The following is a 17867-nucleotide window of genomic DNA, read 5'->3' on the forward strand; positions in this document are numbered from 1 at the left end:
AATTATTAAATTAACCATTAACATGTCCATATTATACTGAAAAATTAATGACACTAACATTTGAGCTATTAAATGAAATTTAATTAAGTTTTGAAAAAATTATTTATTGAAAAGTCGTGACTGTAAAATTTATTAAAAAACCTTCATGGTGCAATGAAAATCAAACAAATAAAATTAGAGGTGCTACAAGGCCGATGACCAAAGGGAAGCCGAAGACCGAAGATTGAAGCATCGAAGAACCGAAGATGACCGAAGAACCAAAGAACCAAAGAACCGAATACCGAAGATCGAATAGTCGAAGAACCGAAGACTTCCGAAGATCGAAGAACCGAAGACTATCCAAGACCCAAAATCCGAAGAACTAAAAACCGAAGACGACCGAAGGCCGGAGAACTAAAGAACCGAAGACCATCGAAGAAACGAAAACCGAAGAGATCGAAATCCGAAGACCGAAGACAACCGAATACCACCGAAGATCAAAGACCGAAGACCCGAAGGTTGAAGACTCGAAAACCCAAACGAAGTCAATTTACTCAAACTCTCAAAAACGTCAGTGCCAATGTGTTTTAAATTATCCGAAAAATGAATAAATTTCAACCACGAATTATAAGCAAAAATTCTATCCTCAAAAAAATTCAATTTCATTAAGTCCCAAGTCAAGGTTAACCAATTTTGAAAAAGGCCTCAAATCACTGTGCTGAATTTCCTTCAAACGACCATATTGAATAAGAATCACTTTGAGATTAACAAAAATATTTTCAAAATTACGCGGGAAATATTCAATTCCGAACAAAAACAAGTCACATTCGAGTCGCTCATGCCACTTGATTGAATTCCATTCACCAAAACAATAACAGCCGGCTTTTTGGTCTTATATTTAAAGTATTTTTGGGAATTGTCATCGACAGATATCAATACATCATGAATAATTGAGATTGCAGTTTAACGTATTTTTGAGATTCAAATTTTAACGGTTTTCTATAATTTAAATTATCTTTGAACTTAGTTTCTTGTTTTTGTGTGTGTGAAAAAGTTGAAAAAATTGTTTATTTATTTAATTAGTGAATTTAAGCCTATTTATTTAGTGACAACTAGCTTAAATGTATAGTATATAACCAGGAATTCATAACGACCAGAACAATTAATGAGAAAATTATTATTTTAGTGTAATTGAGAAGTTTGAAGTTGAAATTGAATTTATTTACAAAAAAATTTGGCGCAAAAGTGAAAATCCTTATCAAATATCCAGTATGACTGCCAGACAAGTTCCACAAAAGCCACAAATGAAATTCGTCGTGTACGGACTCATCGACATTGACCCAGACACACTAAAGACAGCATTTAATTATGAAAACATATATCCAACAAGAATTGCCAAAATGAGGATGAACAGAGCCAATGATTCAGAACTCCAAAACTACCTCCTTTACTTCGACTGTGACAATATCGAGCAGGATCAAGACGACTACCTTAAAGTCCTTAAAAAAGTCAAGTCTGTATACAGCATGGTTGTCAGCTGGTCTAAATATGAAGCCAGAACACCTCAATGTATAAACTGCCTTCAATTTGGTCATGGACATCAAGGATGTACCAACGAGCCAATTTGCTTTAGATGCTCTGAACAGCATGACTCAAGAGAATGCCTGTACTTCATATCCAATTCCAAAATGATTCCTAAAGACAAGCTCAGATGCTACTTCTGTCAAGGAAGTCATACAGCAGTGTCAGTTGAATGTCAAATCCGTAAATTAATGATTGACAAGTTTAAACAAGATCAAATGGCTGGAACTGGTACAGCAGACAATGATGATGACTCGGAGTCGGACAGTGATGATAATGAGGCTGAACATGACAATGCTGTGAGTTATAAGGACTCCAAAATTAAGCTTACTCCAGAAATAAAGGAAATGATCAAGATTAAGAGAACCTTACGTAGGAAATTCCAGAGAACACGTGAACCTCAATATAAAACTGATCTTAATAGAGTACAGAAGGAACTGAAGGAAGCAATTATAAAATTGAGGGAAAAAATGTGAATAAAAATTAATAAAAAATGTTTAAAAAGTTTAAATTTGTTGTTAAATTCTTACTGGCTTATTGGTTTATGAAGATGAACAGCCAGGCACAACCAGTACATATTCCTTTCTTTCTAGTTTCTGTACTCGAATAGCTTAAGTCCGTAGACTTCGTCCAAGATGAAGTCTGCGTCTGATGCTGATCAAATGTCAAATGGACACCTGCTTAGGCTATCCTCTGTTACTACTAAATGCACAGTTGCCTAACAAATTCTGTGGCATGGATATGCTATTGGAAGGATAGATTAAGTGACCGATCGAGATACGCAGTAATAGCATTGACATGGAATATTTTAATCGGCAGTATTCGGCGTCGGTGATATTACTGGACATCCCTATTGAAGTATCGCTGTCTAAAAGGTGTCAGCCGTACAATCAGTCAGTGTTGACAGGACTCTATATTCCATATTGAGTCATGTCAATTCTTGATATCAGGATAGGCATAATTTGTCTCCGAACCCAGCATCCACAAATAACAATCTGTACTCAATTTCTAATATTCATTCATCATGTTTATTAGGAAATATCCAACAAAAATTACAAAAAATGAATGAACAGCCAAGCATATCCATTAGTCGTCATTTAAGCATGTCCTTTTGCCATCACCATGTCCTCAACCGCTGCCTTCCTACTTTCATGAAGTTTGTTAGCTTCAGAAAGCAATTTTGGGACAACTTCAAGCATCTTGTCATCATGAACGCTCACTTTGACCTCATCATCCTCATCATTAGGCTCTGAACTTCGAAAATCATCAAACCTCACTTCCTCATCCTCATCATCATCATCAATAATCATTGCATTGTCGATAATTTCCCTTAAATCAGTCATGTACATCCTCGATTCCTCAACAGTCTTGCTGTCCAGTAAAGCTGCTGCAATTGTCATAGTCAATGGACATTGTATGGCAACATCAATGATGAGACTTCTTATGTCTGAATCCTCAAAATTGAATGAATTTGATGATATGCAGGAATTGTCCTCAAATGTCACAAAAAGCAGGCTTGACAGCGGCTGCAGGACATTCGGTCCAACGTAAATGATTCTATTGTTATTAAGGTACAGGAACTGTAAATTTTTCAACATCCCAAAAGCCTTTTCATGCACAAATTCCATCTGATTGTAAGCCAAGTCCAGTTCCACTAAATTTGTTAAGTCCACAAAGTCATCAGCCTCAATTTCCTTAATTTTACAGTCATTAAACCAAACAGCAACTAAATTAGGAAAAAAGTCGGCAATTTTTTGAGGAATTAGTTCCAATGTGCAGGCATTCCAGACACGAAACACTTCTGTGTCGTTGTTGGCACGTCCAATTTGATGATTTCCGTTGATTGATGAAATTTGTGAGGATCCGTCAGTTGTGGCTGATCCGTCGCATCCATAACCACTGTTCATGGTCAGGAAGATTGTCCGGAAGTTGCAGTCAATTGTGATTGCCGACGATAAGGTGAAAAATATTGAAAAAATTACGAAGAATTTCATTTTTTTGGATTTCATATTGGAATTGTGAAGCTTAAGGTATGACTGCAAATGTTAAGGCTGATTTTAGATGTTTAGGAACAATTAGCACTGTTGTAAGTTTAAATGAACTAATAAAGCACAGAAGAATAAACAAATAGAAGCGAATTCACTATTTTTTTTGGGGCATATCTGAAGCTATTAAAAGCGATAAGATAAGGATTAATATTCTTTATCAGGTTTAGGGCTTCGTTTAAGTTTAGAGAGTCGTTTCGCAAGATTTTCGGTAGTTTAAATCCTATAAGTAGGAAGTTTTCGGAAAATATCGGGACACTTGTGTCAAAATGATCAAAATTTGTCAAAAATTCCAATATTTGTTGGATATTATGAGGCTTTGTTGGGACACAGCAGCAAGGTAGAAAAGTACAGCAAAGCCCCGGCAAAAATAACAGCAGATAACCGCCCTACCAAAGATTTTCTGGAATGAAGCTGTTGATAGAGACAGTATTGCAATTGGCAGACGAAAGTCAGCGATACAGTCAGCTTTAGGCGTTTTTTGAGGCAGGCCATTAATCACAATTGATCTACACGACCAGCAAAGTAAGAAAGCAAGTAAGCCATCAAACTGTGCTGTCCAGGAATTTAACAGAATTTAATTATAAATTTTTTCATTTAACCTGAATGCCCAAAACCTAACTTTTATTATTGCTTTTTGGTAAATAAATTATAAATTAAATCCAGAGTTGGAAGGACGTCATTTTAAGGTCTAGACTTGGAATTTTGATTCTTCCCAAAAATCACAAGACATACAAATTGCTGAAAATCTGTAGATTGACTTGAATTTGACCAGAGGTTGAATTTCATCGAATCTGGCCAGGTTTCTGAGTCTTTCTTACTTACTTCCTTGGCGATGGCGCACAGGGGCCCATTGCTACACTTATAATTCGTCAGAAACTGGATCTGTCTTAAGATAACTTCTGCCAGTTTCTAATTTCCAGCACTTTTGCATCGTTGTTCACACAGCAATCCCATGAACTAAGTCATGCTGGCCTAAGGCTGGATTTTCAGCAATTTATACGTCGTGTGCCTTACAATCCAACGGAATCTGACTCCCAGAGTCCTCCCAACTCTGCACATATCACTTAGACATAGCAAAAATCAGTAATAAATAATAAAATTCAGTAAAAAATAACAAAAATCAATAAAATACAGCAATAAGCACTAAAATAATATAAAAAATAGCAAATATTTTCCACCAACTTCCGAAAAGGTCCAAAGACAGCATGAATGAGTAAAAAGAAACCAAATAAAGTGCAAAAGTCACTAAATAATAGTAAAATTGTAGCCTCAATGAAGTGTCCTTGCCATTAAGTCTTCTCATTTCTTGGTCCTTTTTAAGACTAATTTGTACTATTTCCAGTTTGGCTTTTAGTTTTTCAGATTTTAAGAATTTTTCGTGGTTCCTTTGCCTTGATTTGGTCATTTTTTTGATTTTTTTAATTTCTTGTGCTTTTGATTTTTTGATTAATTTTAAATCAGTTTTCAGCTGCTGTCGGTTGACTTCTGTTTGCATTTTTATGAGCTGCACTTCATCGGCTAGTGCTGCCAATTTTTCAACTTCCAGGTCCATTTGATGCTGCCTGAATTCTTCTATACCCTTCAAAAAAGCCTCTTTTTGGCACTTCCAAAAAATTGAATTTTTCTCAATTTTATCATCAAGAATTTTTTTAAATTTTAAATGATTTTTGGCATTTCCCATTTTTTTGGTGTCAATAAAGTTCAGCATGACTTGTGTCTTACATTTTTGATGAAGAATATTAATCGTAGCTGCATCTGTGACTGTCTCTAAATCATCATTTACTAAATTTTTATAATCATTTAAGCATAAATTGACTAAATTTGTTAAATGTCCATCAACTGTTGAGTCATAAATTGTTTGTGCTTTTGGAAGTTGATCAGACTTGAAAATTGTGAATAAATTTTGGACATAATCATGAAATTCAGCACTGCTGATGGTGTGGTGATTGACTTTTTTAGTGACTAGATTTTTAGGATTTAATAAATTGTCGATCAGCACTGCTAATTCTGTTTTGAAGTCTTCATCCATTCCAGCATGTCTGCCGTCATATTTGAGGTTTTTGTGCTTTTTGACGCCAGTTACGATGGTGCCTGAATAGGAAAATTGATAATTTTTGGCCCAAAATTCACTTAATTGTAGCTGCTTACCTGGATGTGGCAACAAAAAACAGGATAAATCATCAAATGACTCCTTAATATATTTTCGGACAGATTTAAGTGCTTCCTTTTGATTTTCATTAATTTTTAGGTAATTTTGTAAGTAATCATGTCCACCGTCCTTGCCATAATAGTAATTGTCTGGATTTTCCTGAAATTTTATCAAAAATTGATGTTGGACTTAATTTGTTACTGTATAAAAGGAAGTGGGAATGGGAAAAGGGAATGGGAAAAGGGAATGGGAAAAGGGAATGGGAAAAGGGAATGGGAAAAGGGAATGGGAAAAGGGAATGGGAAAAGGGAATGGGAAAAGGGAATGGGAAAAGGGAATGGGAAAAGGGAATGGGAAAAGGGAATGGGAAAAGGGAATGGGAAAAGGGAATGGGAAAAGGGAATGGGAAAAGGGAATGGGAAAAGGGATGCAGTAGAGGAAAACGAAGAGGTTGGAGTGGGATATGGGCGCTGTGGATGTTCAAACAAAAACTCAATTTACGATTTATTTCATGATTAATTTGATTATTTTATTAAAAATGTCCATTAAAATGTTACAAAATATTGGATTAGTTGCAATGTATATGAATCTGACCACAACTTCTCATGACTTCATGTCTTGTGACCTTCAAAATTAAGAAGGACTACATGGACCTGCTTTCAATTTTTTATTTTCCTTCTCAAGTTCAAGCTTTTTACGAATTTCCTCATTTCGTTCATGTTCCAATTTAAGCACTTTGATGCGTTCACGCTCAATTTCAAGCCTAGCTTCGGCATTTTCCTTTTCTTTTAAGAATTTTTCGAATTCCATTTGTTTTTCCATTTTTAAAAGCTCAAATTCACGTTGTTTTTCAGCAGCCAAAGCTTCACGTTCACGTGCCTGATTTGCAGCATCAATGTCCATTTTACGTTGATGTTTTTCACGTTCCATGTCCATTTTGGCCTTCAATTTCTCCATTTCGAGTTCTTTTTCAGCATTTATTCTGGAATTTTCATTCTGTAATTTGAGTTTAGCCAGTTCCTGCTCGGCTGTGTATCGTTGACGTTCGACTTCTTGTTGCAGTTTGTATCTTTCCATCTCAAGAGTCTTTTCAGCTTCAACTCGCTTCTGTTCTGCTTCAAACTTCCATTGAGCCATTTCAATTTCTTTCATGAATTTTGCATGCTCAAGTTCCTTGCTGGCTTTGACTTTCTCCAGTTCCAGCAACCTTTCGGCAGCTTTTCTCTCACTTTCGATCTGCTCACGTTCAGCCTTTTGCTTCTCTTCCAGTGCCAATCGTGTCTTTTCGACTTCCTCTGCGATCAACTTCATGCTTTCTTCCGTTTGCTTTCCCCATTCTTCGTACAGCTTGTCGACCTCAGTTTCAAGTATTTTCTTGTATTTGGCATCATGGCTGGCATTTCCCATTTTTCTTGAGTCGTTGTACATCAGCAGTGCCTTATTGCGGCTCAAATCATGCAGCATTTTAATCTGTTTTTCACTTTTAATTATATCTCGATTCTTAACAACTGATTCCTTATAGTGTTCAACACATTCAGCAACAAGCAGTGCCATTTGCTTCTCAACGGTCGCATCAAAGATGGTCTGTGCTTGTGGAAGTTTGTCTGACTGGAACAGCTTGAAATATTGCTCAACAACATCACAAAAGTCAGTTCCTTTGATGGCACATCCGTTGAACTTCTTAAGAACAAGACGATCAGGATTTAAAAGATGCTCAATTAAGGCACTCAATTGACTTTTAAAGTCATCATCCATTCCTTTATGACTTCCATCGAACAACATTCCATTCAGTCTTTTCGTGCCTGTCACAATTTTACCTAGAATATAATTTTTGTGTCATTATCCAATTTGACAGTCATTGAACTTTGGTCTTACCTGGATGTGGCAGCAAAAAGCAATTCAATTCCTCAAATGAGGTATGAATAAACTCGCGGACCGACTTAAGAGCCTCTTTTTGATCTTCGTGAATTTCCAAGAAAGACCTTAGATAGTCTTGTCCACCATTAATCCCGTATCCGTACTCGTCGGGATTTTCCTGCACCATTTAATGAAAAATATCAACATTAGAACTGTTTTTTGAAGCCATTATGTAGGCTTTATGATTAAAATTGTTAAAATTGACACGAGAATATTAAAAAATTGTAATTTGAGCCAAACACCTACTGTTAAGCGATTTGCTAGAGTGGGACAAATAGATTAATAGATCCAATATCCAGAACCAGGCCTAAGTGACTCTAACTTGGTGTTGGATACTCGGTTAGAATCCAGGACCATGTCAGAATCAAGCTAGTTCAATGGTGAATTTTAGATCGATTAATCGACTTGACCTATTAGGGATAAATGCCAAGCTGAGAAACTTCGCGATAGTGCCGCGGTATTCATACAGGTTTGAGGAGGTTTTAGGCTCATAGACCCGACAGAAAATTTGGCATATATTAACTGAAAATTCAGCAAAATTTGACAAAATTGTGTCCATTTTCAGACATATTTTAATAAATTTTTAGTCATGTTCTATCAAATTTACGAACATTCTCGTAGTTATATATCAATTACATGAAGTTATGAAATTCACGTTAAAGTGGAAAACAGTAGCGGAAGGGGCGTAGCCATAAAATTTTACTAGACGAGGGTCCGACCTGTATTTTTTGAATTTATTTTTCTAAAAACTAATAAAAATTTAGAAATAAAAAGAAGAAGTTAAAAAATAAATAATTTTCTAATTCTCGGAGGGGGTGCGTGCCCCCAATAGCCCCATATGGCTACGTCCCTGACTAATGGGCCCTAAAAAATATACCACAGTACATAGATTCCCTACCAATGAGTTAGAGTAACAAAGACAAGATATTTTTCAGTTTTTCTGAACATAACTTAGTTATCCAAAAAGTACATGCCGTAGAACTGGCTAAAACTCCGTTCTCAGTTCGACTTTACCCAGATTTGAGCTTGATTTTCATCAAATCTAACATACAGCCTGAGCCATGGATGCCTAATGCTAAATTATTAGCCATTCTTACACCATGTACCTTAGTAAAAATAATAATAATAAAAGTACTTGCTGACTTACCCAATCTCTGATCAAGAACATCAAATTCTGGAAGCATTTTCCACCAAGTCCTTGGTTGTTGGATGCAGCATACTTGGCGAATTCAGTAGCAAATTGTAGATATTGTAGCTGATCTTCCTGAATCAAACCTGACAAGTTCAACACTTGAATTGAGGATATTAATGTGCCAAGTGCAAAAATCTTCGAATTGTCCATCGGGGACGTCTGATTGTCGAATAGTCCTTGGGTATCCATAACGACTATTGCTACTTTTTCACCTGTTCGTTCAATTGTATGCAGGAAGACATCATTCCACATGACAATACCAGTTGTATCACGATCAGTTCCAGAACGCCATGAGAATCCTGAAAGTGGTTCATTTTCATCACCAAGCCAATCAGTTGGATTTGATAGAGAATTTTTAGGATTGTTAATTGATGGATACTAAAAGAATTTGAATAAATTTGGAATCAGAGAGAGTGAGAGAGAGAGAGAGAGAACTCACATGAGCATATAAATAGCGCAGACAATAATCCAAGAAGAAACTTTTGCCTTTCCTATAAGCACCGATGATGGAAAATGCAACAATTTTGCGATTTTTTACATCAGCATGTAGGAACATTTTTTTTAAAGGTTCATCGTTGATAAAAACTTTATTATCTTTAGTAAATCCGAGTACATTTTCAGAATTTCCATGTGCATGTTGATGACTTGCCATTTTTTCTTCTTATTATTCTAATAATACAAAAATAATTACTTAATTTAATGACATTTCACATAACTTTCAATACACGACCACATCCATCCATCCACATAACATTAATACAAATAACATTTCATTCAAGATAACAAATATATAAAAAAATAACCAAAAAACATTGTTATACACTTCATTATTCATCAATTTCATAACTATTACATAGGATATACTCATAAATGACACCAAATTATGAACAGAATAGCTAAGTCATATCATATTTGACACTAGGCATCTTGATCTATGTAGGAATATCTTGTTATACAAAATAATTTGTGGATTAACTTGGGGATCGTTCAACTGTTATGTATACTTATTGCACCCATGGTTGCCGGATATATTATAATAATTATGCACCAAAAAATGAAACCCTTAAGCTAATAAGCCTCTGTGACTAATTAAAAATGGAATTATTAACCCAAAAAAAAAATTACTCACATTTTTATTCAGCAATATATTCACTATGATCCTCACACTTTAGCACTTGTAGACTTACTGATGAAAAATTTAATCAGTTTTGCTCGTTTTATATACTTTTCTTTACGTTTTACAGTTATCTACTCACGTACTTTAGTACAATATAACAATTTATAACTTAATGTTATACATACAGTACTAAACCCATTAATGATGACTATTCGGATGCCCATCTGCATCGTTTATTTAGAAATAATCATATAAACTACTTTATTTTGGAGTCCGACTGCCGGAATCTTGCCAATTTGGTATTAATAATGATGATGATGATGATTGGTTCCTATTGATCTACTGGGAATCGTAGGGCGTTAATAAAGCGATTGAACAGGTCTCTGTTCCGGGCTATAGCGGCTACTTCTGTTAACTTCTTGGTTTTAATGCTCATGGAAATTGTGTGATTCATTAACAAGCAATGAGCATGCTTATACCAAGAGCAGAGTAAGCTATGAGCAAGCTCAATTAATATATTTGAGTAGAACAAGCCCTCGAGAGCATGCTCTTTGCCTGTTAGGGATTATAATCATAAAAATTAAAGATTTAACCTTCGATGGATGAATTTAAGGATCTCAGATGGATAAAATATGTTATAACTAGTTAATGGCAAGTTGATGACTAGTTTTAACGTATTTGTGTCCACTCGGGATCTCGAGATTGCCTGAAATGACCTGAAATAGTGATTTGCCAAGATTTTATATTTTATTTAGTGAATATGACTTTATTGGAGGTATTCATACAATGGTTTGTGGATTATTCTAACATATATGATGTATTACTGCCGTAATTAATATTCTGACTACTTCCCGTTAGATTTAGGACGTCATATCTCAATTTTTGATTAATTTATTCCGGTTTTACTGATTTGCCTCAAAAATATTGTTAAGCATTGCTTCCAATGTCGCTAAAATGACATCTCTGTCACTATTGAACTTGCCAAGCTTATTATTGAAATCATCTAGCATGCTCAGTGCTTTCTTCATTGCAATTTCGTGAAGAACTTTAGTATTGTCTTTGCTTTTAATAACAAGTTTATTTTTGACCATAAAGTCATTGTAACTGTCGATGCATCTTGGAATAAAAATTTCAATTCCAGATGAAATTATTATTGACTGGATATCTTTTACTTCCGGGACTACAGATTGTTGAAATTGCTCATGATAAAATGCAATCATCTGTTGAAATTCAGATCCTGTAATTTTTAGTCCGTTGACTTCTTTGATGGTTAAGCTGTCAGGATGCAGAAATGGTAGAATCTTCTGGTCTGGTTTCTTATTAAAGTCTACAAAAACTGTTTGATCTGAAAAAGGATTAAATTATAAATTTTCTAATATTAAAAAATAATTTCAATTACTTACTAATATGTGGAAGAAGCATATTCCTCCACTGATCGCTAGTGAACTCTTTTGAGCCTAATTTTAGTATCTGTAAAGACGTATACTCAATTTAGTGAGTGATTTTACCTTTCTAAGACAACAACTTATTTACTGTATCCAGCACAAATTAAGCTACAAACTTACCAAATAATTCATAGTCATCATGAAATCGTTCGAACTTTCATTAATTCCTTTATTTTTGTTCTCAAAACATTGTTTTAATTTACATGTTAGATTTAAGTATGTCCATCTATTTTCTGCCTGAAAATCCGATTTATTTATGACATGAATCGATGATATTATTGATGCAAGTTGGAACATTTTTAAACAATAATTTGGATATAAGTTGTTAACGACTGGACCAAACAATCCACGAATGTTCATTAGAACTATAGCAATTTCATCATCATTAACTTCGGATGTGTGCAGGAACACATCATTCCACATTTCAAGATATGCTGTCCCAGAGGTTGGAGTTGAAGCAACATCATTCCATCTAGATTGATTTTTCTGGTACAATGATGGATACTAATATGAGACAAATTTAGATTTTGACAGGTTCCTGGATGTTTAAAAATATTTGCACTTACAATTCCATACAACAAGTCCAAGCAGCTGTTCAGTGTTTTAATTTTATCTTCACTATCATCTCCAGTAATCAGCACAGCAACAATTTTGCGATTTTTTACTGTCTCGTGACCAAATATCTTGGTAAGTTGATCAGTATTAATCACAGAGTCGTTCTTTTCGGAATATGTGATGAGTTTGATGGTTTGTTGATGACTTGCCATTTTTTCTTCTTATTATTCTAATAATACAAAAATAATTACTTAATTTAATGATATTTCACATAACTTTCAATACACGACCACATCCATCCATCCACATAACATTAATACAAATAACATTTCATTCAAGATAACAAATATATAAAAAAATAACCAAAAAACATTGTTATACACTTCATTTTATGACTTAATCTATTTTGTTATATCCTTCTGTATAATCTTAGTTGAGGATTATCGGATAGATTAGCTTATTAGGATTATTATTCCCCAAAAACAATTTGACTCACATTTGACAGCAATACATTCACTGTTATCCTCACACTTTAGCACTTGTAGACCAACTGATTACAAATTTAGTGACTTACATCTGTTTTATATACTTTTCTTAGTTTTTCCGATGTCTTGTCTCACACATGTGTGAATTCATTGATAACAAAAATTCGGATAAGGATTATTGACAATAGTGACCAATTTTGCATTGATTTTTGACTCACTAAACACCATGCAGACCTCGAAGTCGGCTATAATTTTATATGAAGTCATGTCAGATTTTTCATACAAAATTCAAGCCGATTTCGAGCTCTGAAATCATTTTCAGTAGACTAATCCTTTTAAAAAGCTTAAACTGCTCCATTTCCCTTACAATAACTAAGCATATGGGCATCCAAAAAGTCATCATTAATGAGTTTAGTACTCTGTGTATAACATTAAGTTATAAATTGTTATATGCAAAAGCTATTTTTGTAATATTTGTGTTATATTGTACTAAAGTACGAGAGCAGATAAGTGTGAAATTAACGAAACAAATGTGTGAAGCAAGTGTAAGTGACCAAAGTAGTCATCAGTTGTTTTACAAGTGCTAAAGTGTGAGGATCATAGTGAAAATATTGCTGAAAAAATGTGAGTAATTTTTTTGAGGAATAATTACATTTTTAATTAGTCACAGCGGCTTATTAGCTTAAGGATTTCATTTTTTGCTATCTAATAATTGAAATATCAATCCTGTAGTCTTAGAATCTATACATTGCATGGAAAATTGTTTAATTGTCCTAATTCAAATAATATACACAGTAAACGCGGCACAGATCCTTCCTTTTGTAGGCTACAGACAGTAATTTAAGGTTTAAGTTAGACCGGAAGGTCTGGTGAATCCTCATTTGTAGAGCAATCATTGGCATGTGAATCACAGACCTCCCATATCTCCTAATAAGCTAATCTATCCGATAATCCTTAACAAACAATATACAGAAGGATATAACTAAATAGATTAAGTCATGAAATTGATGAATAATGAAGTGTATAACAATGTTTTTTGGTTATTTTTTTATATATTTGTTATCTTGAATGAAATGTTATTTGTATTAATGTTATGTGGATGGATGGATGTGGTCGTGTATTGAAAGTTATGTGAAATGTCATTAAATTAAGTAATTATTTTTGTATTATTAGAATAATAAGAAGAAAAAATGGCAAGTCATCAACATGCACATGGAAATTCTGAAAATGTACTCGGATTTACTAAAGATAATAAAGTTTTTATCAACGATGAACCTTTAAAAAAGATGTTCCTACATGCTGATGTAAAAAATCGCAAAATTGTTGCATTTTCCATCATCGGTGCTTATAGGAAAGGCAAAAGTTTCTTCTTGGATTATTGTCTGCGCTATTTATATGCTCATGTGAGTTCTCTCTCTCTCTCTCACTCACTCTGATTCCAAATTTATTCAAATTCTTTTAGTATCCATCAATTAACAATCCTAAAAATTCTCTATCAAATCCAACTGATTGGCTTGGTGATGAAAATGAACCACTTTCAGGATTCTCATGGCGTTCTGGAACTGATCGTGATACAACTGGTATTGTCATCTGGAATGATGTCTTCTTACATAAAGATGAAGCTACAGGAAATGAAATTGCTATTATTGTAGTAGACACACATGGTCTTTTTGATAATGTAACAAGTTCTATGGACAATTCAAGGATTTTTACTCTTGACATTTTAATATCATCAATTCAAGTCTTTAATTTGTCAGGTGTCATTCAGGATGATCATTTACAATTCTTACAATCTGCTATAGAATGTGCTAAATTTGCTTCTAAAATGGACATCAAAAAGGATGCGAAATGCTTACAGAATTTGGTATTCCTTATTAGGGATTGGGTAAGTATGTTATGATAATATGCAGCCTATCCACCCCTCCTAAATACACATCTGATTCCATTTTTAATCAATTAATTCCAGACCAATACAGAAGAATTTTATTATGGTATTGATGATGGCCAAAGTTATTGGGAACATTTTCGCGAAAAGTCAGGCAAGCAGAAAGTGGAATTGGCATACATTTGTGAATCCATACTTGATTCATATGATGATGTTAGCTGCACATTACTTCCTCATCCAGGTTTGTAGATATATGCACACTTGACATGGACATAAATTAGTCTTAAATCCTTAAATATTTCTTACGTTTTAGGAAAATCAGTAGCAACTGGAACAAGAGGATACAATGGAAGTTGGAGTAAAATTGATGAAGATTTCACAGAGGAACTTGGCAAGTTGGTCGACCATCTCTTAAAACCTGAGAATTTAGTTATTAAAAAAGTTAACGGAAGTGCCCTAAATGGCGATGAATTCTATGAATATCTAAATGGACAATTGAAAGTTTTCGAGAAAGACGAGCTCCTGCAGTCGCAAATTGACCGTGTATCGATGACAAGAAAGGAAATGGAGATACTGTTGAGTACATGCATCGAGCATTACAAGCAGGTTGGGATGGAACATCGTAAGAATATTCAAAATGAGTGCGAGATTCCGTTAATCCATGAAAAGTCAAAAGAAGCAGCAATGACAATGTACAACGAGGCCCAAAAAATGGGAAGTGCTGGTGAGCATGAGAATTACAGGAAGGTCCTTGACAGGAAAATTGAGGAAATTTACAAAAATTTAATTCAGCAACAAATACAAAAAGAGAAAGAAACAGCAGAAGAACAGCTGGAAAAAATCAGGCAAGCGTCAAAACATGCACTGGAACTGGAAAATCAAAAGAAGGAACAGGAATTAGCCGAATTAATTGAAAAATCAATTAAGGAATGCGCAGAAATTGAAAAGCGTAAGGAGGTTGCAAGGCAGGCAGCTGATGACGAGATCAGGGCTATACGCGATAAAGTAGAAAAAACCAGGATTGAGGTTGAACGTAGGCAAAGAGAACAAAACAGTTCTGAACAGTCAAATCAGGATCAGCATTCGAGTAAGTCATTTATGTCTTTTTATGTCTAATTAAATCACTTTGTTCTTCCAGATGCAGATAATATATTGAAAGGAAATGAAGAAGTTGCGACCGATAATATTGGCAGCTTGGCAGACAATCCAACAAGATCACAATGCGAAGACATGCAGCTTGAATCAGAAATCAATAAGTCAAAGGAATACGATTCACAGATGCAAACCATCGTTGCCGAAGACAATGTCATTAAGATCGATAAAAGACAAAAGTCGTTTGTCCTCTATATGGGCATATGTGATTCGGACGAGCAGTCAGAATATAAACCAGCTAATGTAATCAACGGAAATTCTTCTGGTTTAAACGAAACTTCGTCTACAATTGACAATAAGCAAACTGCATCAAAAGCACCACAAAGTAATTACAATCATGGACTAGGTATAATTAGGAAGTCTATTTTGAATATTATTGTCTTACAAAATACCCAAAATTCCTAAATTTCAGTTAAGGTACCTTCTGGAGGTTCTTATCATGGTGAACCATCAACATCTAAGTCTACTGATCAACCACAAAGAATGATAAATGATAAGGAGGTCAAGAAGAATAAAATATCAAAGGAGAATAGGAATCAGGAAGTCTACCTTGCTTCTGTTGATCGCATACCAGTAGAATCAGCCAGCACTGATTATAAGGTTGATAGTGGATCATCATATGAAGTGGCCGAATTAGCTACAATTTTGAGTTCAAATAGAAAACATCGACAAGATTTGGATAATACAGCAATTATTATGAATCCGAGTAGGTATTTTAGGTGGATGTTGGGTCTTGAAATTTCAATCAAGCTCATCACATTTTCCGAACAGAACGACTCTGTGATTAATACTGATCAACTTACCAAGATATTTGGTCACGAGACAGTAAAAAACCGCAAAATTGTTGCAGTTCTGATTACTGGAGATGATAGTGAAGATAAAATTAAGACACTGAACAGCTGTTTGGACTTGTTGTATGAAAATGTAAGTGCAAATACTATTTAAACATCCAGGAAGCTAATTTTTAAATTTGTATTATTTCAGTATCCATCATTGTACCAAAAAAATCAAAATAGACGCAAATATGTCCAATCTTCAATTCCTACTTCTTCAGCATCTCTTGAATTGTGGAATGATGTGTTCCTGCACACATCCAAAGACAATGGTGACATTGCCATTGTTCTAATGAACATTCGTGGATTGTTTGGTCCAGTCGTTAAAAACTTACATCCAAGTTATTGCTTAAAAATGTTCCATCTTGCATCAATAATATCATCGATGCAAGTCATAAATTTACCTGATTTTCAGACAGAAAATAGATGGACATACTTAAATGTTGCAAGTAAATTAAAACAATATTTTGGTTCTAAAAGTAAAGGAATCAAGGAAAGAAGGAAAGAAGAAAAGGCGAGTTTTAACTGTTGTGTAAGTTTGTAGCTTAATTTGTGCTAGATATAATAATTGCAGTCTTAGAAAGGTAAAAATTCACTAAATCGTAAATATTTACAGCCACTAAAATTTGACTTATGGGATAATATGCTCCTTCCACATATTAGTAAGTAATTGAAATTTTAATTTAATATTCTTGTCCGACACTTAACATTATTAGCATTAGAATATTTATAATTTCTAACTTTGTTTCAGATAGAACAGTTTTTGTAGACTTTAATAAAACACCAGAACAGAAGATTCTACCATTTCTGCGTCCTGACAAATTAATCACGAAAGAAGTCAATGGAATAAAAATATCAGGATCCGAATTTCAACAGATGATTGCATTTTATCATGATGAGTTTCAAAAATATTCCATGCCATCAATAATGGATATCCATTCAATGATAATGTCATGCCAAAATGAAATTTACCTTCAAAAAGCCATCGACTGTTACAATGCCTACATGAACAAACATCAGAGTTTTTTTAACAGCAAAGTGTATACCGAAGAACTGCATAAAATTGCTGTACAGAATGCAAAGATCAAGCTAGAAGATTTGATTCGAGATGTTAAGGAGCTTGATAGTGAAAGAGATGTCATTTTAGCGCAATTGGAATCAAAACTTGACCATAAATTTAAAACAAATAAGTTAAACAAGAGTAAATGAACTAAAAATTGAGATTTGATGTCCTAAATCTAACAGGAAGTAGTCAGAATATTAATTACGGCAGTAATGCATCATATATGTTAGAATAATCCACAAACCAATGTATGAATACCTCCAATAAAGTCATATTCACTAACTAAAATATAAATTCTTGGCAAATCACTATTTCAGGTCATTTCAGGCAATCTCGAGATCCCGAGTGGACACAAATACGTTAGAACTAGTCATAAACTGGGCATTAACTAGTTATAACATACTTTGTCCACTTGGGATCCTTCAAGTCATCCATCGAAGGTTAAATCTTTAATTTTTATGATTAT

General features: G+C 34.2%; 3 protein-coding genes across 5 annotated transcripts; 1 reads left to right on the plus strand and 2 right to left on the minus strand.

Annotated features, from left to right (window-relative positions):
* Nucleotides 1-4298: 4298 nt before the first annotated feature.
* LOC139091342 (atlastin-like) lies at nucleotides 4299-10088 on the minus strand. 2 transcript variants are annotated; one of them, XM_070641390.1, is made up of 5 exons: nucleotides 9996-10088; nucleotides 9306-9535; nucleotides 8822-9244; nucleotides 5757-5916; nucleotides 4299-5699 (listed from the first exon to the last, which is right to left on the minus strand). In XM_070641390.1, exons 2-5 carry the CDS (start codon nucleotides 9516-9518, stop codon nucleotides 4729-4731), a joined length of 1767 nt encoding a protein of 588 aa, XP_070497491.1. In that variant the 5' UTR covers nucleotides 9519-9535; nucleotides 9996-10088; the 3' UTR covers nucleotides 4299-4728. The 2 variants fall into 2 exon arrangements, with proteins under 2 accessions (XP_070497491.1, XP_070497483.1); XM_070641382.1 differs by lacking the exons at nucleotides 4299-5699; nucleotides 5757-5916 and adding exons at nucleotides 6261-7574; nucleotides 7633-7792.
* Nucleotides 10089-10885: 797 nt separating this feature from the next.
* LOC139089585 (atlastin-1-like) lies at nucleotides 10886-12195 on the minus strand. Its single transcript, XM_070639160.1, has 4 exons — nucleotides 11995-12195; nucleotides 11549-11932; nucleotides 11387-11453; nucleotides 10886-11328 (listed from the first exon to the last, which is right to left on the minus strand). Exons 1-4 carry the CDS (start codon nucleotides 12193-12195, stop codon nucleotides 10886-10888), a joined length of 1095 nt encoding a protein of 364 aa, XP_070495261.1.
* Nucleotides 12196-12983: 788 nt separating this feature from the next.
* On the plus strand, nucleotides 12984-17674 carry LOC139091279 (atlastin-like). 2 transcript variants are annotated; one of them, XM_070641282.1, is made up of 10 exons: nucleotides 12984-13092; nucleotides 13642-13871; nucleotides 13931-14353; nucleotides 14435-14594; nucleotides 14667-15440; nucleotides 15492-15851; nucleotides 15918-16429; nucleotides 16490-16870; nucleotides 16955-17000; nucleotides 17090-17674. In XM_070641282.1, the coding sequence occupies exons 2-10, from the start codon at nucleotides 13659-13661 to the stop codon at nucleotides 17545-17547; spliced, it is 3327 nt and encodes a 1108-aa protein (XP_070497383.1). In that variant the 5' UTR covers nucleotides 12984-13092; nucleotides 13642-13658; the 3' UTR covers nucleotides 17548-17674. The 2 variants fall into 2 exon arrangements, with proteins under 2 accessions (XP_070497383.1, XP_070497393.1); XM_070641292.1 differs by lacking the exons at nucleotides 16490-16870; nucleotides 16955-17000; nucleotides 17090-17674 and having other exon boundaries at nucleotides 15918-16211; nucleotides 16277-16423.
* Nucleotides 17675-17867: the final 193 nt, after the last annotated feature.

The sequence above is a fragment of the Chironomus tepperi genome, unplaced genomic scaffold (genome assembly GCF_022539635.2).
Source record: "Chironomus tepperi strain 1889 unplaced genomic scaffold, CSIRO-AGI_Ctep_v1 contig_13, whole genome shotgun sequence".
In the NCBI taxonomy this organism is placed as follows: Eukaryota; Metazoa; Arthropoda; class Insecta; order Diptera; family Chironomidae; genus Chironomus; species Chironomus tepperi.